Source organism: Trichomycterus rosablanca, chromosome 6 (assembly GCF_030014385.1).
Source record: "Trichomycterus rosablanca isolate fTriRos1 chromosome 6, fTriRos1.hap1, whole genome shotgun sequence".
Classification (NCBI taxonomy): domain Eukaryota; kingdom Metazoa; phylum Chordata; class Actinopteri; order Siluriformes; family Trichomycteridae; genus Trichomycterus; species Trichomycterus rosablanca.
This window is the reverse complement of record NC_085993.1, coordinates 13036757-13060146: the sequence shown is the minus strand read 5'-3', so window position 1 is coordinate 13060146 and position 23390 is coordinate 13036757. Positions and strand designations below refer to the sequence as shown.

The window sequence follows — 23390 nt, the reverse complement described above, 5'->3', positions numbered from 1 at the left end:
ACCACTTTATTGAGGAACGTCCAGCCATTAAATGCTAGTTAATTACTACGTTTTAATAATTATTCATGCTGTCTGCATGCCAAAACAAAAAACAGCATACAGCTCTAAGTGGTCGGGTCATCACCCTTCCATTTAGAAGACTAGGAAAGATGTTCCACAATCTCCCGTCAACTTCTGGACAGACCTTTTTTTTTTTATCTGCCTGTCCATAGTCTGATGCAATGCCTGGACAGACACGTATTTGTCCTCCTTTGGAAGTATTTCATTGGCCACCATTCTGTGAGGTTATCTACCACTTTATGGAGGAATGTCCACCCATGAAATGCTAGTTAATTACTAAGTTTTAATAACTGTTCACACTGTCACCTTGCTGAAATGAAAAAATGTACAGCTCTAAATGGTTGGCTCACCACTCTTCCATTTCTAAGATTAAGAAAGATGTTCCACACATTTGCTCCCCTCAATTCACCAGGCTTACCTACATTTCTCCCCAACTTTGGTCAATGCTTAACATTTAACCGCCTTATCCTGGTCACGATTCCAGCAGGTCTGGTTTCACCACAAAACCCTGGGCACAAGGCCGGAATAACCTAAGCAGTGTGCCAATTTATTGCATGGTTTCGTCCCCTGACCCCAAAGACACAGCCAATCATTTCTGTGTAGTCACCCAGCCGACCGATAGTACCACTGATATTTGAACCTTGGTCTCAGCGGTGGTGGGCTAGTGTAACATCCACTTGGCTGCGCGGCATTACTAACAACACTGTACAACACAATAAGATGAGCAAATGCTTAAGTAAAGTAAATTGTTTTTATTAAATTAAAGGTTCAACAAAATCGTACCAAATACGACTACAAGATAAAGCAAATTTATGTACATTTAAACTTGAAACTTGAAATCACAGTTTATTTCTTGAGTCTGTAGCGGATTTTCAAATCTCCATTCGGCTGGAGAATTCCAAATCCATAGCGGCTGGGGTCTATCTCTGGCATGATTGCATCAAGGTCACACAGCTCCAGGTCAAACTTTGTCAAAATCATGAACACAAATCTACAAGAGTGAAAAGAGTTTAGAAATGAATGGTAATCAATCAAAACATGAATACAAACAGACAGATACAAAAGACTGACTACAAAGCCACAAAGTTACTAGTAACTGTTGAGATTGGATCTCTGACTATGTAAATAAAATTGTAAAATTTAATTACAATCACATTGGATAATAACATCTAATACAAGCTACAATGTAGTTAAAGAACTTCAATAATGTAGAACACATGTGCAGGTATACTTACTGTTTTAGAGAGTTAACAGCAAAATGACGTCCTGGACACAAGTTGCTCCCTGCTCCCCATGGCATGGTGCCATACATCATCCTTAAGCCTTCTTTAAAGAATGTACTCTTTTCAGTCATGTCAGAATTTAGGAAGCGGTCAAACTTGAACTTCTAAAAAGAAATAAAGACAACACAGAGCTTAAGATAATTAAAATAAGTGTCAATCCACAGTCACATGACCAACATACACCGATGAGGCATAACATTATGACCACCTTCTTGTTTCTACACTTACTGTCCATTTTATCGGCTCCACTTACCATATAGAAGCACTTTGTAGTTCTACAATTACTGACTGTAGTCCATCTGTTTCTCTGCATACTTTTTAGCCTGCTTTCACCCTGTTCTTCAATGGTCAGGACCCCCACAGGACCGCCACAGAGCAGGTATACATCTACAGGGTGGACCAACTAGGTAGGAGTGTCTAATAGAGTGAGTGGACACGGTATTTAAAAACTCCAGCAGCGCTGCTGTGTCTGATCCACTAATAGCAGCACAACACACACTAACACACCACCACCATGTCATTGTCACTGCAGTGCTGAGAATCATCCACCACCTAAATAATACCTACTCTGTGGTCCTGTGGTGGTCCTAACCATTGAACAACAGGGTGAAAGCAGGCTAAAAAGGTATGTAGAGAAATAGATGAACTACTGTCAGTAATTACAGAACTTCAAAGTGCTTCTATATGGTAAGTGGAGCTGATAAAATAAACGGTGAGTGTAGAAACAAGGAGGTGATTTTAATGTTATGGCTGATCAGTGTATATCACTGTATGTAAACAGTATCAATGTGTTTATGCTACCTCTGGCTCATGGTGGATCTGGGGGTCCATCTGTGGACTGAGAAAAGGGAAAATACAGAGTCGATCTCCCTTCCTCAGAATGTATTCCTGGCCGTTGCTTAATTGAACTGTCTTGTCCTGAAGTACATCTCTGGTGATGAGGGCAGCAGCAGTGAGGCGCAGTGTCTCCTTTAGAGCACTATCTTTAAATAAAACACAGACACATTACTGTTGATTTGTGTTTTCATATATTTGATTTCTTTCATATACATACAATGTATATTATGCGTTTGCAGTAATGTACGCTTCATGGCCTAAAGTATTTGGACACCCATTTTAATCAAATTTTTCACAGTGAATTGAATTTCAATGTACAAGCACACAGTCTACAAAGACAAACCTGGCAGGAAAATGCCACTGCACAAGTTTTGCAATCTTTATTGTTTATTTAATTTTGGCCTTGTTACACCTGCCCTGGTCAACTGTATGTACAGTTTTAATCAAATACGAAATATAAGCAAGTAGCGCTTCACTACCAAATTCCAAACTGCCTTGGCAAACAATAACAAAGCAAAACAACTGTTCTTTGGGAGCTTTATGTATCGGGTTTCAGTAGTTGTAGAGCTGCACACAAGCTTTATCCTAGCATGCACAATCGTTACGCACTGGTTCCTAGTCTCTAATAAATTAAGAACTTATTTATTATTTTTTCTGTGTGGTAGCTGGAACGCAGATCCCAACCCACAGATTCTGAATGGGCAATAGGAAAGCAGCAGTCTTGATTCTTCATGCATACATAGTATACACATTAAAGAGCATAGACAATTATCATCGTATGCTTCCTCAGGCTGGCAACCTTTTAAGGGATGCCAGTAGTCCTTCCTCAGTGGCAATTATATAGTCATAGGCCATCAATTGAGCACCTGTCTTTTTATATAATAATCCTTAAGCAGAAGCAACGTTTTCCTTAGACTTTAGAGTAGTGGATATCTGTTGTCTAAAGTAATCAAGATTGGTTTGGGTAATTGTAAGATAACACTGTATGCCTAAATGATGGATGGATGGATGGATGGATGGATGGATGGATGGATAGAAAGGAAAAAAAGATGGATGATGGATGGATGGATGGATGGATATAGATAGATAGATAGATAGATAGATAGATAGATAGATAGATAGATAGATAGATAGATAGATAGATAGATAGATAGATAGATAGATAGAAAGGAAAAAAAGATGGATGATGGATGGATGGATATAGATAGATAGATAGATAGATAGATAGATAGATAGATAGATAGATAGATAGATAGATACTTTATCTAGGAAATTTAAGTAAGGGATTTGTCTTACTTTTTAATGCCACCTGACATTTTTTATATTTAAATATAAATTTATATATTGAAATATCTATTATATTTTTTATATTATTATCTTTAAAGCCACATACTTGGACTGTTTCAGTAAGAAACTGCCTGGACACAAGAAATATTCATAAAGAAATGATTGGTCAGTTTAAGTACACTTACCTAGCACTGGAGTAGCATCTCTCTTGTTTAAATTAAGCTGTTTTGATTTCTTTAGCTCGTCCTTTACTGCTTTTAGAGCCTCAGGGTGAGTAAGTAAAAAGCCCAGCAGCCAGAATGCAGCAGGGCCAGCATTACCCTACACATATGAAAACAACTGTTTTAAGAAATGCATACAATACAGTAACGGATTTTGCAGAAAGCAAATAAAGTTCAAGATTAAAACAGTTCAGGTAATTTTAAATCCTGCTTAAGCTTTTCAGTGTTATGATGGTGTGCATCAAAGCACATTGGAAGGCACTCGGGTGGCGCAGCTGTCTATTACACTAGCCCACCGCCCCTGAGACCTGAGTTCGAGTCTCAGTGGCCCATATCTGAGAAAAGGAAGGCCATATTGAATATTGTCATAGTGATTTCTGTGTGGGCAATGGTTAGAGACAAGTACAATGGGGCATGTGCTAGTTTTTAGTTCTCTTTGGCCAGAATAGATGTTGTGCATTAGGCAGAAGTTGACAGGGCAGTGGGTGGAATTAGATCTCCAAACTGGGAAAAAGCAGGCTGGAAAGAATTGAAATTTGGGCTGGTTGTGGCAAAATACCTCAGTTTGAAAAAGTTTTATGGGATGGTCTGTACTAAAATGACACATTACACATCCCTAAATGTTTTAAATGTTGTATCAACATGTTTTTTTCTATTATATTTTAATTAAAAACAACTACTGTGAGATATATCCACTTGTCCTGTTTGCATTACACAGGAGAGACATCCTCTCCAGTTAAAAATGTAAATAAGTAACGTTTACTCTGAGTACATTTTAAATTAGTTACTTTCTACTTTTTAAGTATTTTTACTAGTACTTAAGTAAAAATTCATTAAAGTAATAGTACTTTTACTTGAATACAATATTTTAGTACTCTTTTCACCACTGCTCAACTCTGTGGCATGTTTTCCCCAATGCACCTGGTCAGTTTAAAGTAAATCAAGTTCTAAACCATTTGCTTGTGTAAAGAGTCAGGGTAATAAGCAGATGTGCAAAATGTTTGCAGTGGTTTAACATATACTGCCTTCTTGTGTTTGAGAGATGTATTGCAACAACATTCTTCAAGTTCTGACCAAGACGACAACACATGGTCGATGTAAAGAGCAAAAAGCAACCCTATAACGTCATGCAAATGACACTCACTGTATTTTGCAGTTGAGATTGATACCTGGCCAATGTGTTTTTTTAGATAAAGATCACACACATTTAGAGATCAATTCATCAAGACACAAGACCACAAGATGTCCTGCCATTTAGCTGGTAAGTGTTGCTTTAGTTTGTTTTAGTAAAGGTGCTTTACAAAGCTTACATACAGGCCTGTGGTGTAACACCTTGGACATGGTTGATTTCATCACCATTGGTCATATCCTCTGACATCATTAAATTGACCATTGATGTCACAGTTGCCACTCTAACAAATGCCTGTCTAGCTTATTGCATACACATTTGCAGTGGTGGTCTGACCCAGTGGCTTTATTTTACGTTTTCGTAACAAGGGTGGTCTTGCATCCTTCTTTAGACTGGTGCTTTTTTTATTATTAGATCACTGACTTGTTTAAAATGTCAATTTGATAATTACAAAAAGTGTGCCATGACTGTGTTCGATATAACCTTGAGAAGTGATGAACCTTGTGTAATGAGTAACTACCGTGTGTCTGTCATGAATGTAACCAAAGAGTGTAAAAAATGACATAAATAAATAAACAGAATAAACAAAACAAAAAGTGTGAATACTTCTAAAATCTAACTTTTAACTTATTTCTACGGTTAAAATGCTTTGGGTTTTTTATTTTGGAATAAAAGTAAGCAGTTTTATAAATCAATTCTAAAATACTCTATTTAAAATGCATAAACACAATAGTTAATGGGACTTAATACTTTTTAAGCTGCTGTACGATTTAACAGTCACTACACACTTATATAGCCTGCAGACAGCTTATAATGTGATTAGCTGATGTATTTAGTCATGGACATGGATGGGTCATGAACCTTCAAAAACATGTATGTTTATACAGCTTACCTGTGTAACCCACAGCTGAAGAAGCAAGGCTCGCCTTTGGGTGTCTGTATCCAGACCCTGTTCTTTCAGGTGCTGTGCATAGGTCTGCAGCCACGACTGAGCCTCAGTTCCACTAGGAAACCCGGTTGGACGCAACAGCTGCCACAAACGCTGTCGTGCTGAGTTTGCAACTTTCATCTCATCTAATGCCCACATACACACAAAGATTTGTAATTAGCTGACACATCGATTTAGATACAGTGCCTTGCAAAAGTATTCAGCCCCCTTGAACTTTTCAACCTTTTGCCACATTTCAGGCTTCAAACATAACGATATGAAATTGTAATTTTTTGTGAAGAATCAACAACAAGTGGGACACAATCGTGAAGTAGAACGAAATTTATTGGATATTTTAAACTTTTTTTAGAAATAAAAAACTAAAAAGTGGGGCGTGCAATATTATTCAGCCCCTTTACTTTCAGTGCAGCAAACTCACTCCAGAAGTTCAGTGAGGATCTCTGAATGATCCAATGTTGACCTAAATGACTGATGGTGATAAATAGAATCCACCTGTGTGTAATCAAGTCTCCGTATAAATGCACCTGCTCTGTGACAGTCTCAGAGTTCTGTTTAAAGCGCAGAGAGCATCATGAAGACCAAGGAACACACCAGGCAGGTCCGAGATACTGTTGTGGAGAAGTTTAAAGCCGAATTTGGATACAAAAAGATTTCCCAAGCTTTAAACATCTCAAGGAGCACTGTGCAAGCGATCATATTGAAATGGAAGGAGTATCAGACCACTGCAAATCTACCAAGACCCGGCCGTCCCTCTAAACTTTCAGCTCAAACAAGGAGAAGACTGATCAGAGATGCAGCCAAGAGGCCCATGATCACTCTGAATGAACTGCAGAGATCTACAGCTGAGGTGGGAGACTCTGTCCATAGGACACAATCAGTCGTACACTGCACAAATCTGGCCTTTATGGAAGAGTGGCAAGAAGAAAGCCATTTCTCAAAGATATCTATAAAAAGTCACCTGGGAGACACACCAAACATGTGGAAGAAGGTGCTCTGGTCAGATGAAACCAAAATCGAACTTTTTGGCCACAATGCAAAACGTTATGTTTGGCGTAAAAGCAACACAGCTCATCACCCTGAACACACCATCCCCACTGTCAAACATGGTGGTGGCAGCATCATGGTTTGGGCCTGCTTTTCTTCAGCAGGGACAGGGAAGATGGTTAAAATTTATGGGAAGATGGATGGAGCCAAATACAGGACCATTCTGGAAGAAAACCTGTTGCAGTCTGCAAAAGACCTGAGACTGGGACGGAGATTTATCTTCCAACAAGACAATGATCCAAAACATAAAGCAAAATCTACAATGGAATGGTTCACAAATAAACGTATCCAGGTGTTAGAATGGCCAAGTCAAAGTCCAGACCTGAATCCCATCGAGAATCTGTGGAAAGAGCTGAAAACTGCTGTTCACAAACGCTCTCCATCCAACCTCACTGAGCTCGAGCTGTTTTGCAAGGAAGAATGGGCAAAAATTTCTGTCTCTCGATGTGCAAAACTGATAGAGACATACCCCAAGCGACTTGCAGCTGTAATCGCAGCAAAAGGTGGCGCTACAAAGTATTAACGCAAGGGGGCTGAATAATATTGCACGCCCCACTTTTCAGTTTTTTATTTCTAAAAAAAGTTTAAAATATCCAATAAATTTCGTTCCACTTCACGATTGTGTCCCACTTGTCGTTGATTCTTCACAAAAAATTACAATTTCATATCGTTATGTTTGAAGCCTGAAATGTGGCAAAAGGTTGAAAAGTTCAAGGGGGCTGAATACTTTTGCAAGGCACTGTACATCATGTTCCAGAGTGGGCACACCTATTATCCATGAAGTACAAAGACACAGTGTTCTTACGTATGCCAGTGACTGACACCTTTTTTTCCTAGAGATTACCTTTCTTGGCTGAACATCGTGCAAGTTTTGCTAGAATCTTGTCAAACCGACGAAACTCCTCATAAACCTCTGTTAACTCAGCACTGTTATTGTTATCTGTTCCAAACAGGGTGAGATATCCAGCCCTAAGGAACAAACACAACAAAACAATATTCAGAAATATTCAAAGCAATATTCAAAACATGTTAGTGACAAATTATTTATAGATAATAACACCACTGCAGCAGTACTCAACTTCAGTTCTTCACTGACCTGAAAAAGCTAAGACACACCCTACAAATACTTGCGCCAAGACTCACGGTTTCTGTAAATGACTGTGTGTGATCGTGTTACACAATTCACAAGTGTAAAAATGTTCTGTGGAAGCAGAATGCCTGAAAGTGAATACTGAATTTAGACTGAACACATAAACAGTCTATTAATTGTACTTGTTAACATACTTGAACAGCAGGCTGTAACAGAAGCTGAAAAGTTCGTCGGTTTTCCATTCTGCTGGATTCAAGGTGTTTTTACATGGCATCATGAGAGATTGAAGATTACTGTGCATCAGGCTTGAGAGTCTAGACAGATTTAGATGTTCAAAGAACCTGGAAGAGAGACACACACAATGCCAAATGTAAAAGTTTATTTTAGTTTTAAGCTTTTCTTAGGCTTTGTTTTCTTTGACATAGAGAACAAGATGCCCATTATCTTTATGAAGTGAAATAGTATGAGAGGATGAATCATCAGAATACAGCAATTTCCACTCAGCATCAGGCCGAGCCCAGTAAAGTCAACACCATTACTCAACGTTGTCACATTGCTTCCACTGTGTATAGTATTTCTGTAGTATTCTTAATTTAGACTTGTGGATGAATCAACCATGGTGTTGATTGGCAATGGTTTGTCAAAGCATTGCTGAGATGATGTGGAGATACCCATCATAGAAGCAGGCCAGTTATTGTACATCTACTTCTGAGGGATAATAAGCCATAGCTATTCGGTAGGCACTGTAATTCAGATGCCCTGATTTTATTTATATTATGCACTGTAAGGATGAAATAATACTTGAAATTGATTGTTAATAAAACAGTTTTTCAGCTCTTGGATTTTTTACTGATGCATTGCTTGACAGTGGCAAGCCTCAACACATTTTTGCTGTAATGGACTAGTCCTAATTATTAAGGACTAGTAATTTATGGATGCTTCCTTTTATACCCAAGCATGTGTGCATTAATGGCTCTGGATTAAATGTTTTCCAAGTCTCCAATAGGCCATCTCAACTTCCTGGAACATGCCGCAGGCGATGAAGTAAATAGGGTTAAACATTAAACATCTTGTTTTTGTATGTTTTAGGTTGAATACAGGTCAAAGTGTACTAATCACCGCCTTTCATTTCATTTGCAGCTCACTGTTCCTGAAAACAAGGTTTGGTCCTCTGCTTGACTTGCACTCTGGTTTAAAGCAGACAATGTAAAGTAAAGTGTTTATTCAATCTCCAACAGCTGTTACTGCCCATTTTGGTTAAAATACCCTCAGCAAACTTTGTAAACAAAGCTGCTTATCATCTGTTATCATCTGAAGTATGAAAAAAGCTTTGCTATTCTTTTTTTAATGGAGGCAAAGACTACCACCTTGGGAGTAAAGGTGGTAAAGTGATTAAAATGTATGCCTTTGGCAGCAGTTACAGTATACAAAAAACTGACCAAAATTAATGATCAAAAATACATTAAGCATGATTACTGCTTTCAAACAAACATTTGGTTTTGGTAACTGCTTACCTACTAAAAACACATAGAAAAATTAAAATCAAATGCTGTGCCAACACTTACCTCTCCACCCTCATCCTCTCTGACACTTGGTCATGAGTAGGCAAACGAAGGCTGAAGATCCTGTCCATCAGAAGCTGACTATAGACAATCAGATCCAGTGACTGTGTGTCAGCGAGCAAATCATCATAGCAATTAGAGTCCAGCAAAACAGTCAAATACTGTCCAGCTACGCACACCTGTAGACCAAATACAAACAAAAATCTCAGATGAACACATCTTAAGCTCAGAACATTTATGAACTCAATGAACCTTTAAAAGCGCTCTGTACATTTTCAGTTTCTGTGCACTGCCTGAAACAACATGATGTCATGTTTGATAATGCTGAAACTACATAGTGACACTATCAAATATAGATGAAAACAAAACAGAGTACCAACTAGGAGAAAACCTGACAAGCTGGTTTACATTACATTGTTTATAAGAATGTATGAATTCTTGTCGCATTTATAACCTTCTATTCATTAGCTAACTGAGTAGCACTTGAAATAGCACTTCTCTGTTTCTCTTAACTAAAGATTTTAATAATTGTTTGTACATTAAAAGAGCCAAAACGTTTATTCAAAATTAATATAATCAAAACAGCTTTTCATTAAAATGTTAAATGGGTGTAATATGCCACGTTTTTATTGTTAATTCAGTTAAATTACTGATATGTGTTTGATAACATTTCCAATTATATACTATAGTTATTTTTAAACAGATCATCAGTCTGACTACCCAGAAAATATCAGGGTAAGCAATTACAGATTAATAACATATTATATTTTATACTTATTTAACACTAAAATATTTTAAAACTAAATTGTAGTGCATTCATTACACAATAAATTCAATATTTTATAAACATTGTATTTTTAGAGTTTATACGACCTTTCTTGAAAAACTAAAAAAGGCTTAACCATGACTTGAAATTCATTATTTTTCATAGTTTGGGCTGATTTTTGTCACTGTACCATAGTGGTTACTTGCAGTGTTAGAGTGTCTCACTTTATAAACCACCAAAATAACAATCTTTTTAAAATGCAAGGTTCTATGTATTTGGCACTTAGATCGTATCCTTTTAAATGACTTTTTAAATAAGTAACAATGTTATAGAGTTACATTGGTCTCCAGACTAGCAAGGCAACACTTACCAATTCCTACCAATGCGATTACATAGTACAGTAGACCCTTGAGTTACGAACGGTTTACCATACGAACATTTTGGGTTACGAACTATCTTTTTCAACTTAACGTACGAACAAATTTCGAATTACGAACCGAAATTCGCGAAACACGTGACGTCACAAACAAGACTCCGACCGTCTCTCGTATTATTTACTTCTTTTGAAATAAAGAAGTAAATAATAGAGAAATATGAGCGTTATTGTTGTTTCTGGTAGAAAAATTTTATAAAAAAAGAAGGAAATGCATTATGGTGTATGGTACAACACATGTACTGTACTGAAATGTGATGTGTGTGTGTTTTTATGTACAGTACAGTACAACTGTGTATTGTTGGTTATTACAGGACTGTCTATTTTATAATTTAAGATTTAAGGGAAGATGTACTTGTTGTTATAACAAAAAAGACCATTTAAGACATTAGGTTAGGTAAGGGGGTGGTTCGGGGGGTCTGGCACTGATTAATTCTATGTACATTATTTCTTATGGGAAAAATAGGTTTAACTAACAAACATTTTGACTTCCCTTTGACAGCCAAGGGTCAAGGGTCTACTGTACCTGAATTTTACGTCAATTGATTTAGATACTAAGATATGCAAAATAACTAATTGTTAAGGACAATTTTATGTCTGGAAATGTTCAGTTCAGTTATTAGTAATTTGTTAAACTAAATAGTTTGCAAGTAAAAGTAACATGACGAAACTCACAGTAAAAATGTCTCCATGCTTCTCTTTCATGCGTGTCAAGAACTTGGCAGCATCTTTCCCAAACTCAAAAGCATGACCAAGCCATGGAACTCTTCCTTTATCCAATGGAGGCTCATTTCTCCGTCTTTAGAAAGACCAAAACATTTCTCATTTCAAACAAAGAGACCTCACAGTAACACCTAATTAACATTTTAAAGATAGCAGTCTGAAGTGTGCAAATGTATTAGAAACATTGTTGAACTCAGTTACTATTATTTTGGAACAGGCATAATAATGTTACATATCTTAATATAAAAATTGTAAATGATAAACAAATGTATTCAGTATTTGGGCTTTCAATCCTTGGAAAATTTTAAACAGTTAATAAGATGTTCTAAGCTTCCTGGAAAGTTGATTTACATTTCTGAATAACCTGTTTGTCATATTTGTTTAATCATGCACTAACAGACCACAAAAATGTGTCTATTCTTCAATACGTTACTATCCTCAAAGATTATAATTCTAATTATAATAAATAAAAATAATTCTATTTTAATTCCAAAACGTAACACCTTTATTTTAGACCCTAAATATTCTAAAACGTCACATATATTCAAAGCCCAAATAAAGAAAGTTATTTAATGGATTACTGTGTTGCTTTTATATGGTGATTGAGAGACTTCTATGAAACATACAAACCCTATTTTAAAACATTTGGGCCATTTTGTAAAATGCAAGAATCTGTGGTTTGTTAATTTTATTACACCTTTATTTAACCGACAAAAGTAGAAAGAAAAGCTTTGCAGTGTTTTCACTGACCAACTTAATTTGGCATTCTTGTCAATTCTTGCTTGATGCAAGACTTCAGCTGCAAAACAATCCGTAATTGCTGTTGTCTGATTCTCCTTTTCATACATTTTCAATAGAAAACAACTGGACCTCATGTAGGCCAGTCAATTAAACACACTCAAAGAAGTTGCAGAAATCACTGAACTCCCAGGAATGCCATGAAATAAACTATATGGCCAAAAGTATGTAGACATCTCACCATGTTAACCACCTTGTTGACCATTTACTGTACCAAAACCATAATCCATCTTAGTGGCTACAACCACAACAACAGCCTCCACTCTGGGAAGGCTTTTCACTATTTAGTCAACAGTGCATTTGTGAGATCAAGTACTGATGTTGGATGAGAAGCAGTGCCTTACAACTGACCTTTTAATACATCATAAAAATGTTTAATGTGTCTTTATGGATCTCACTTTGTGCACAGGGGCACAGTCATGCCCACAGTCAGGCTTTTCCCAAACTGTGGCTACAAAATTAAATGCATTTAATTCAGTTAACATATTTTTGTATATGTAAACTTGAAACATCAAATGTACATGCTGTACCTTCAAGGAAAGTCAGTGTTTTTTTTTTTATTATATTGCATTATTATAGGTGGTAATTAAGTAATGGTCAGTTATTAATTTTGATCTTAAAATAAATGTTTGAATATGTAGGCAGTTGTAGCCTGGGGATGGGATGGGAACCTGGCGTGTTTGCACCAAAAATGTCCAGAACTTACAACGGACTTTATCAGACTGGACTGAACAATGAAAAACTCCAATAATTTATTTATTAAGTTTTGCTAGTTATAACTTTCAGTTTAATTTAATTTTGTGTTAGTATGATTTGTGTAAATCTTATTTATTTAAAGTATCATCCAGGCCACCCAAGAAGGATGGGTCCCTGCTGGGTCTGGTTCCCTGCTGGGTCTGGTTACAAGGTTTCTTCCTGTAATTTTAAGGGAGTTTTTCCTTGCCACTGTTGCCCTCGCTTGCTCAATAGGGGTTTTTGGTCTGTTGGTCCTGGATTCTGTAAAGTTGCTTTGAGACAATGTTCATCGTAAAAAGCGCTATATAAATAAATTTGACTTGACTAGCCTAGTGGTTAAAGTACTGGACTAGTAACCAGAAGGTCACTGGTTCAAGCCCCACCACTGCCAGGTTGCTGCTGTTCGGCCCTTGAGCAAGGCCCTTAACCCTAAACTGTAAGTCGCTTTGAATAAAGGCGTCTACATGCCGAAAATGTAAATTTGTACTTTGAAATGTGTACTTATTGTAAAAGTCTTAAACATGCAAGACAAAGTTTACATAACACAGGTCCAACACAGCAAAGCATGTCAGAACAATGTTCCATGATCTAACCACTGATTACGTTACACAGAAAAAACCCTGCAGTTATGTCAAGTTACCAGAGTGCAATTGTGCAATGCAGCAACATTTCGCACAGTTCTTACACAGGCATTACACGTGTGGTAAGATTTAATTAACCACCGAGGTCAGGGTCACGGCGAGTAAACCTTACTCACCTGGTGCGTCTAGTGTAGATAAACAAAAGGACTGGAAATAGTCCAACAAGCAGCAGTCCTACTGTCCACATCATTCTGCAGTCCTCAGTCCTCACTGTCTCCGTCTCTGCCAGCTGTTAAACCGTTCAGTGCTTTTATACGAGAGGCAGCACTAAAAATAACAGGCGTCATTCATGTTTACGAAATCGAGGAGTACTAATGGTGGAAGTGAAGTGTTAAAGTGAAGTGTTCGTGTGGGCGGATCAGTCAGTGGCTGAAGCTTCTGGTTACCTCACAGATTCCAGTCACTGAAACGTTTCTGACTTATTTTGATGAGTTAATCATGGTGACTACACGGAACCGAAACTTCATCAAAGTTCATGAATTTTAATTTAAGCATAATCTTTATTATAACAAATATAAAAGCCCCAAACTTAAACGTTTGTGCAGGATTTAAACCTTATTTGTTTCCTGACCTGAGCTAGATCACTGACTGTGATACATTGCTAATAATATGCTAATTAAAACTTTCAAGTATTTACATAGTTTTTAGTCATAAAATCCAACATAAGCACAAAATCTCCTTTACATGCCACATATTAAAAACAATAAGTACAATAAGTTCTAAACACAATTTGGCAAAAACTGATTTTTAATATAAAAAGTGTGTAGCCTACATTTTTTAAATGAACTCCCTTTGTGTATAAAGTGTTTACACTAGATAAATCTCCTTTACTATGCCACATATTAAAAACAATAAGTACAATACATTCTAAAAACACAATCTGGCAAAAACTGATTTTTAAAATACAAAGTGTGTAGTCTACATTTTTCAAATTAACTCCCTTTGTGTATAAAGTGTTTACACTATATAAATGTCCTTTACTAAGGCACATATTAAAAACAATAAGTACAATACATTCTAAAAACACAATCTGGCAAAAACTGATTTTTAAAATACAAAGTGTGTAGTCTACATTTTTAAAATGAACTCCCTTTGTGTATAAAGTGTTTACACTATATAAATCTCCTTTACATGCCACATATTAAAAACAATAAGTACAATAAGTTCTAAACACAATTTGGCAAAAACTGTGATTTTTAATATAAAAAGTGTGTAGCCTACATTTTTTAAATGAACTCCCTTTGTGTATAAAGTGTTTACACTATATAAATCTCCTTTACTAAGGCACATATTAAAAACAATAAGTACAATACATTCTAAAAACACAATCTGGCAAAAACTGATTTTTAAAATACAAAGTGTGTAGCCTACATTTTTTAAATGAACTCCCTTTGTGTATAAAGTGTTTACACTATATAAATCTCCTTTACTAAGGCACATATTAAAAACAATAAGTACAATACATTCTAAAAACACAATCTGGCAAAAACTGATTTTTAAAATACAAAGTGTGTAGTCTACATTTTAAAAATTAAATCCCTTTGTGTATAAAGTGTTTACACTATATTAATCTCCTTTACTAAGGCACATATTAAAAACAATAAGTACAATACATTCTAAAAACACAATTTGGCAAAAACTGATTTTTAAAATACAAAGTGTGTAGCCTACATTTTTTAAATGAACTCCCTTTGTGTATAAAGTGTTTACACTATATAAATCTCCTTTACTAAGGCACATATTAAAAACAATAAGTACAATACATTCTAAAAACACAATCTGGCAAAAACTGATTTTTAAAATACAAAGTGTGTAGTCTACATTTTTAAAATTAAATCCCTTTGTGTATAAAGTGTTTACACTATATTAATCTCCTTTACTAAGGCACATATTAAAAACAATAAGTACAATACATTCTAAAAACACAATCTGGCAAAAACTGATTTTTAAAATACAAAGTGTGTAGTCTACATTTTTTAAATTAAATCCCTTTGTGTATAAAGTGTTTACACTATATAAATCTCCTTTACTAAGGCACATATTAAAAACAATAAGTACAATACATTCTAAAAACACAATCTGGCAAAAACTGATTTTTAAAATACAAAGTGTGTAGTCTACATTTTAAAAATTAACTCCCTTTGTGTATAAAGTGTTTACACTATATAAATCTCCTTTACTAAGGCACATATTAAAAACAATAAGTACAATACATTCTAAAAACACAATCTGGCAAAAACTGATTTTTAAAATACAAAGTGTGTAGTCTACATTTTTAAAATTAACTCCCTTTGTGTATAAAGTGTTTACACTATATAAATCTCCTTTACTATGCCACATATTAAAAACAATAAGTACAATACATTCTAAAAACACAATCTGGCAAAAACTGATTTTTAAAATACAAAGTGTGTAGCCTACATTTTTAAAATTAACGCCCTTTGTGTATAAAGTGTTTTTACTATATTATCAAATGTGGCACTTACTTTCTTTGTCCAAACTTTTGCAAAGGACTGTATATAATGTTTAAAACTGATAACATTAAAAACTCCAGAGTTAAACACAACCAATTAGACCAATTTGTTGGATCCCAACAGATCCAACACATTTCTAAATCTTGTTTCTTTAATTTTTCCTAGTCTGTGTTTGTTTCATCATTTCATTAAAAAAAAACCTTTAACTAGTATGAAACATGTATATTCTTGTAAAGAATGACTGGAGGTAAACAGCAAACCCAGCATTCACACTACCTACTGTAGAAACATAATGTTTTTTTTCATTAGTACATATTATGTTTTAAGAAAGGTATTGCTCTGCTGTAAATCTTTGTTGACTCAAATATTAAGCAGGATTTAAGCACTGTGTTGTTAAACATTGTGTTGTCTGTTTCATGCGTTGCCATTACACCTCTGTAACCTTTACCTCAGCTGCAAAAAGGGGCTTTTGGATAGTTGTACTCCTTGTTCTTGTACAGACAAGCCCAGTTACATCCCATGCAAGCAGATGTAAGATGAAAGCAGCTGAATTTAGGATTAAAGGTAATGAAGCCTTTGCTTACCCTGAGACTGTTTAACCCAGCAAGTCTGGACACAGTTTGTTATTTAACATTTATGGCACTGATCATTTTGCTTTAAAATACATATTTGGTTATTCCACAGGGGGGAGACTGTGTTGCACTTAATGTTCTGAAAGCCAAAAAAAGCTCTAAGAAAAAAAGTATATTATATTTTCATTTATATTTAGTTTAGGCACTATAACATGTATGACACAAAATAATAAAATAATTTAAATTTAAATAATGTATCTATGCACTGGTTAAGTGTGAAATCAAACAAAAATGTGAGCCCAAATATACAGTGTATCACAAAAGTGAGTACACCCCTCACATTTCTGCAAATATTTCATTATATCTTTTCATGGGACAACACTATAGACATGAAACTTGGATATAACTTAGAGTAGTCAGTGTACAGCTTGTATAGCAGTGTAGATTTACTGTCTTCTGAAAATAACTCAACACACAGCCATTAATGTCTAAATAGCTGGCAACATAAGTGAGTACACCCCACAGTGAACATGTCCAAATTGTGCTCAAATGTGTCGTTGTCCCTCCCTGGTGTCATGTGTCAAGGTCCCAGGTGTAAATGGGGAGCAGGGCTGTTAAATTTGGTGTTTTGGGTACAATTCTCTCATACTGGCCACTGGATATTCAACATGGCACCTCATGGCAAAGAACTCTCTGAGGATGTGAGAAATAGAATTGTTGCTCTCCACAAAGATGGCCTGGGCTATAAGAAGATTGCTAACACCCTGAAACTGAGCTACAGCATGGTGGCCAAGGTCATACAGCGGTTTTCCAGGACAGGTTCCACTCGGAACAGGCTTCGCCAGGGTCGACCAAAGAAGTTGAGTCCACGTGTTCGGCGTCATATCCAGAGGTTGGCTTTAAAAAATAGACACATGAGTGCTGCCAGCATTGCTGCAGAGGTTGAAGACGTGGGAGGTCAGCCTGTCAGTGCTCAGACCATACGCCGCACACTGCATCAACTCGGTCTGCATAGTCGTCATCCCAGAAGGAAGCTGACGCACAAGAAAGCCCGCAAACAGTTTGCTGAAGACAAGCAGTCCAAGAACATGGATTACTGGAATGCCCTGTGGTCTGACGAGACCAAGATAAACTTGTTTGGCTCAGATGGTGTCCAGCATGTGTGGCGGCGCCCTGGTGAGAAGTACCAAGACAACTGTATCTTGCCTACAGTCAAGCATGGTGGTGGTAGCATCATGGTCTTGGGCTGCATGAGTGTTGCTGGCACTGGGGAGCTGCAGTTCATTGAGGGAAACATGAATTCCAACATGTACTGTGACATTCTGAAACAGAGCATGATCCCCTCCCTTCGAAAACTGGGCCTCATGGCAGTTTTCCAACAGGATAACGACCCCAAACACAACCTCCAAGATGACAACTGCCTTGCTGAGGAAGCTGAAGGTAAAGGTGATGGACTAAACCCGATTGAGCACCTGTGGCGCATCCTCAAGTGGAAGGTGGAGGAGTTCAAGGTGTCTAACATCCACCAGCTCCGTGATGTCATCATGGAGGAGTGGAAAAGGATTCCAGTAGCAACCTGTCCAGCTCTGGTGAATTCCATGCCCAGGAGGGTTAAGGCAGTGCTGGATAATAATGGTGGTCACACAAAATATTGACACTTTGGGCACAATTTGGACATGTTCACTGTGGGGTGTACTCACTTATGTTGCCAGCCATTTAGACATTAATGGCTGTGTGTTGAGTTATTTTCAGAAGACAGTAAATCTACACTGCTATACAAGTTGTACACTGACTACTCTAAGTTATATCCAAGTTTTATTTCTATAGTGTTGTCCCATGAAAAGATATAATAAAATATTTGCAGAAATGTGAGGGGTGTACTCACTTTTGTGATACACTGTACATGCTTGATTAGGGCAGTGGTTAAAAATAGCTTGTTTGGATGGAAGCATAAACCTGTCATTTGAAAAAAGGGCTGGTAGTTTAAATAAGGTTGTTCTAAACCTACCAAAACTGTTCTTTCCCATGCTCCGGTTTCCTCCCACAAGTCTAAAGACATACAGTCAGGCCAGCTTAAGCTACTGAAAATTGCCTTGTGTGGGTGAATGTGTGTGTGTGTGTGTGTGTGTGTGATGAAGTGGTAACCTGACTTCAGTTTCCTGCCTTTTACCCAATAAATAAGACCCACCATGACACTGACCAGGATAAAGCAAATAAAAACCAAGCTTTTCTTCATGTCTTTAGTGCACAGGGGCACAGACATGCTGGAACAGGAAAGGGTCTTGCCCTAAACAGTTTTTCTTATGTGATTAATTTTTTTACACATGTTAGTAATTGTTGTGTCTGAAACACATGAATTCAAACATTATAAGGCATTTCTGCTGTCTGCATATTGTCCATATATAGTAAAGAGAGAGAGAGAGAGAGAGAGAGAGAGAGAGAGAGCTCTTTTGCTTGCCTAAATTTTTTTTGCATTAGCCAAAAGTTACCAACTTTACAACTTTGAAAGCAGGAATGTATATAGGAACCCCACTTAATAGCCACTAATGCATGTTTTAATATACTAGAAATAAACTAATGTATGCTGTCTGATGTATGCAAAATGTCAATAAGGCAAAAAACAAACAAACAAACAAACAAAAAAACCCAGCAAAAGATATATAGACACATTCCTTTAAATGATGGTAGGAATTGCCAGTATTTCGCAAACCTTAAAAACCAAACAATACAAATATATATTAACAATATATATATTTATATAAAATGTATATAAATATCAATAATTTAATAAGTTGCAAGTAAAAAAAGCTCCCTCATATTTGGCAATAAATAAAAATATACAGTCACTGTAGCTGCGATAGCTCTGCGGTTACAGTGCAGGACTAATAAAAGGTTGTCAAGTAAAGTCAAATTAATTTGCAAAAAGCCTTTTACAATAGATATTGTCTTAAGACAACTTTTCAGAATTCAGAACCAAACAACAGAAAACCCTTGATGAAAAAGCCGAGGGCAACAGAGGCAGGAGAAATCCTCCTTAGAATTACAAGTAAGAAACCTTGAGTGGACCCAGACTTAACAGGGACCCTTCCTTGAGTGGCCTGGAATTAGAATTAGATTAAACAAACCATACATATAAAATAAAAGTTCTTTATCACTCAGACCAGTCTGTGGTAAAGTCTAATAGTGAGTTTTGGACATTGTTAGAGCAGACATGGCACAGCAGCCTCAACCTTGCAGGCTTCCACCTAAATAAAAACAGAAGAATGTGTTATTAACAAAATTATTAACAGTAAAATGTCAGTTGTGCTGAGAATAGCATAAAACTCCAACACCCCTTATTACAGCACAGCTGAAAGAATTGTATTCGGTCACACACATAAATGTAAGTCACTTTGGATAAAAGCAACTGCTAAATGTCATAAATGTAAAAGTAAGCATGAAATACATTTTGTTAGCTGAGTGTATCCAACCACAGTGTGAGTTTTGGATGCACAGTATGATTTTACAGGTGTTTTCTATCTCTATCTCTAATATTAAATACATATAGCCTGGCATGCTTTCCTAAATTGGTCCGAAATTGCTGGTATGTGGATTTTAGTTTTGTTTCATAGAACCCACTGTATAAAACCAAGCTGGTGCAATGCTGGTGCCAGGGTTGTGAAATAGAAAGACAAAAACACATTATTTACACATTATTTATGAATCCAGTGTTTTAGTATACAAAATATTATTCTGCACCTTTATGCTTTCAGATCCTTTGGATGGAATGTATTGATTTAGGTATTTATATACCTTATCAGATAAATTCTGGACATTTAACTATCAAGTAAAGTTTGATATTTAACTATCAAGTTAATTTTTAGACAAATTACACTGAGAACATAACGTGACAGCTCAGATTCTGAAGTAGTTTGGCAGCTGACCCATGTCGAGTCATGTTTTTCTGTGCTCCCATTTTTGGCCGGCAGAGGGGGCACAAAGGTGCAGATGATTAATGTGTCAGTTTCTCTTGATTGACAATCACCCGTGCCTTGTAAGCGTTAATGTGCTTCAGGTGGAGGTGAAAATATAAATATCAGGTGTAAATAACACAGTTTCCCCCTTTTACACCTGCTCAAGTTCAAATTTAAGAGGCTTTCAGATAATTCAGATATATATGAGTACATATTGAAACTAAACATTTCTCCAGGACCAGGGTGCAACACAGAACACAAAAACACAGTACAATAAAGACTAGGGATGCATCAATACCATTTTTTCCCAACCGAGCACGAGTACAAGTACATGTATTTTTGTACTCGCCGATACCGATACCGATACCTATTTAGAATCTGGAGCATTATGGAATAGTGTAGTTTTTAGTGTAAAATAGTGCAGTGGAACAGTTGCTTGGGTTGCCATCACTAATTGTAAAAAAAAAACACCGCACAGACATCATTGAGAAAGCTTCTGACAAGCTAACGTAAACGTTCATTAATAAACGCATGGAATTAACATTGTGCACATCATACATGCGATGCGATTATGCTGATTGAAATATTTACTTTAAAAGGATAATACAGTCCGATCCCATCTGAGCCGATTCTATCAGCACATACATTCGGGGTTCACCTCGGTAAATCGTAAACAACTCTGAGTCGGCTCCCGCTCTGTGGTAATAACCAGTCGACTCCTGAATCACTTGTATCGACACTGTGAACAGAGTATTGAACACAAACACATCCTAAAACAGCGGTCGCTGCTTTTGTAACCGGTTATCTTCAAACGGAACTAAAGAACATTAAACGTGCGTGTGAGCATGGTCAGTGAGAATAATTCAATCTGTCTCCCGTGGGTGAAAAATTAATTGCTTTAGTTTTAGAAGTAAAAAAATCTCGCAATGTCACGCCCCCCGGTCAGGCACTCGCGCCCCCCCAGACAAGCACTGCCGCCCCACAGGTTGAAAATCCCTGCGTTAACGCAGCAACGTGCACTAGGCACAAGGTATCGGATGTTTAGTATCGGAACCTCGTTTGCGAGTACGAGTACGAGTTAATGAGCGCGGTATCGGGCTAATACCCGATACTAGTATCCGTACTCATGCATCTCTAATAAAGACAGTGACTACAATCAATACAAGGCACATTCCAACACATTACGACATTACGAGACCAAAGACAAGTGTGCTGTTGGCCAGTACTGAGTAATAAGGCATACTTGTGTTGTTTCATTGAAGTTATAATACTGGGCTGCTTAGTCCAGTCCAGTCTTCCACTGGCATTCTCTATCTTTCTTTAAACTCACCCCAGTGTTGCTGTGTTATGGAAATTGGATTGCTTAAAGTTCCCTCCCCTTTTTCAGTGACATCCAGTTCTCGGTTCTGTGCTGTCCCTGTTCTTTTCACTTTCTTTTTTACTTTTTAGCAGCTCAAAGTTTCTGTTGCACTGGTCCTGTAACATTATGTTACTAGTTCAAAATCTGGTCTGTTCAGTGTAATATCTGATGTTTGCCTTTTTTCTTTTGTGCTTCATATAACTAACACATAGAAACATGTACAGCTGATCACAAACTTGCTTCAATCTACAAATTGAAATGAAACAGTTAGCTAAAACAGTAATTAGCTGGCACTACTTTTCCTTAAAAGGGTGAGGTAGGTTGGGCCAAGTGTTGGAGGCTTGCAAAAAGGACAGAAGCTCAAAAGTCCAAGTTCCCAGTGCTATTGTTTTATTTGCAAACACAAGAAATGACGATTTATCTGATTCATCTCACAAACGATTCATCAGTTGATGAATAAAAACCAAAGCTGGTTGACATAAGTAACCTCATTTACCTTAGTCAACTAAAAGGCAGTTACCAATGAGATAAGCTTTAGACCATAGCGGCCTCACTATAAGGCGGTAGTTGCAAGCTACATAAGACTTTCCGCCATCTTTCCTTTTCCCTCCTCAATTCCTCCTGCTTTAACAAAAAGGCCCCTTCCCTCTAGGACCTGGCGGCCAGTCCTGAAGCAGGAGAAATTAGAGAAGGCATCTAAACACAGACAACAAATCACATTCATATGGCCATATCATTCAGTGTACACATTCATTCACAATACATAATGCATAAGCAGAACTTAAATCAATAATTCAGCTAGCTTTATTCATTATTGTTCTTTTCTATCTTCAGGTACCTTCTACACATCAAAGTTCTGAACCAGCACCAACCCCGCTGACACCCGGATATTCTCCCAACAACAGGTAAGTACCTATTTATTTATTTACACTATTTACATTGGGTAAAGTAGTCTAGTCTCCTGGTAATCCATACAGACAGCCTTGGTGATGTGTAAGGAGTACTTACATCATCACACATGCGCAAGATGCTCAGGATTTCTTTATGTATGCCGTAAAGGCCCACCGTTTTAAAGTTTCAATAGATATTTTCTCCCAACATACCTGTTCTGGGTCATCGGGGATTAATAATATATAATAATAATAAGCTCATTAGCTAAATCAGGTGTTTTGGAAGGAGAAAAAAACTAAAAACTCCTGCTGTTTAGAATCCATGCTTAATATTGGCAAATAAAGAGTTCAAATAACATGGTTTATTCTTACAATATAAAAGCCTCTAATATGATTCATTTAGATGCAATAAAATCCATCTCTTTCTCTCCATTTCTGTCTCTTTCTTTGTATCTCCAGTTAATTTGGTTAATTAATTTGGTTACTTTGAAACTCAATGTAATTTTATTTTACCCACACAACATTAGGGTCTCTGACAGTAAAGTTAACAGTGTTAAACAGAGAGAGCCTACTGACAAAAACA

The 23390-nt window shown here is 36.7% G+C and overlaps 1 protein-coding gene and 1 long non-coding RNA gene across 2 annotated transcripts; one reads left to right on the top strand and one right to left on the bottom strand.

Moving 5' to 3' along the window:
* Window positions 1-792: 792 nt before the first annotated feature.
* On the bottom strand, window positions 793-13764 carry ptgis (prostaglandin I2 (prostacyclin) synthase). The gene is made up of 10 exons (XM_062996619.1): window positions 13675-13764; window positions 11337-11460; window positions 9466-9641; window positions 8095-8241; window positions 7655-7779; window positions 5710-5891; window positions 3653-3788; window positions 2145-2326; window positions 1296-1447; window positions 793-1051 (listed from the first exon to the last, which is right to left on the bottom strand). Exons 1-10 carry the CDS (start codon window positions 13746-13748, stop codon window positions 907-909), a joined length of 1443 nt encoding a protein of 480 aa, XP_062852689.1. The 5' UTR covers window positions 13749-13764; the 3' UTR covers window positions 793-906.
* LOC134316289 (uncharacterized) lies at window positions 4925-22818 on the top strand. Its single transcript, XR_010013072.1, has 3 exons — window positions 4925-4949; window positions 9041-9061; window positions 22752-22818. It is a non-coding gene; the product is annotated as an uncharacterized LOC134316289 (long non-coding RNA).
* Window positions 22819-23390: the final 572 nt, after the last annotated feature.

Coding starts and splice junctions, on each gene's coding strand:
- ptgis (XM_062996619.1), bottom strand. CDS start 13,748: ATGATGTGGACAGTAGGACTGCTGCTTGTTGGACTATTTCCAGTCCTT. Junction 11,461..13,674: donor ATCTACACTAGACGCACCAG/GTGAGTAAGGTT, acceptor GTCTTTCTAAAG/ACGGAGAAATGAGCCTCCAT. Junction 9,642..11,336: donor AGCATGGAGACATTTTTACT/GTGAGTTTCGTC, acceptor TTTGGTCTACAG/GTGTGCGTAGCTGGACAGTA.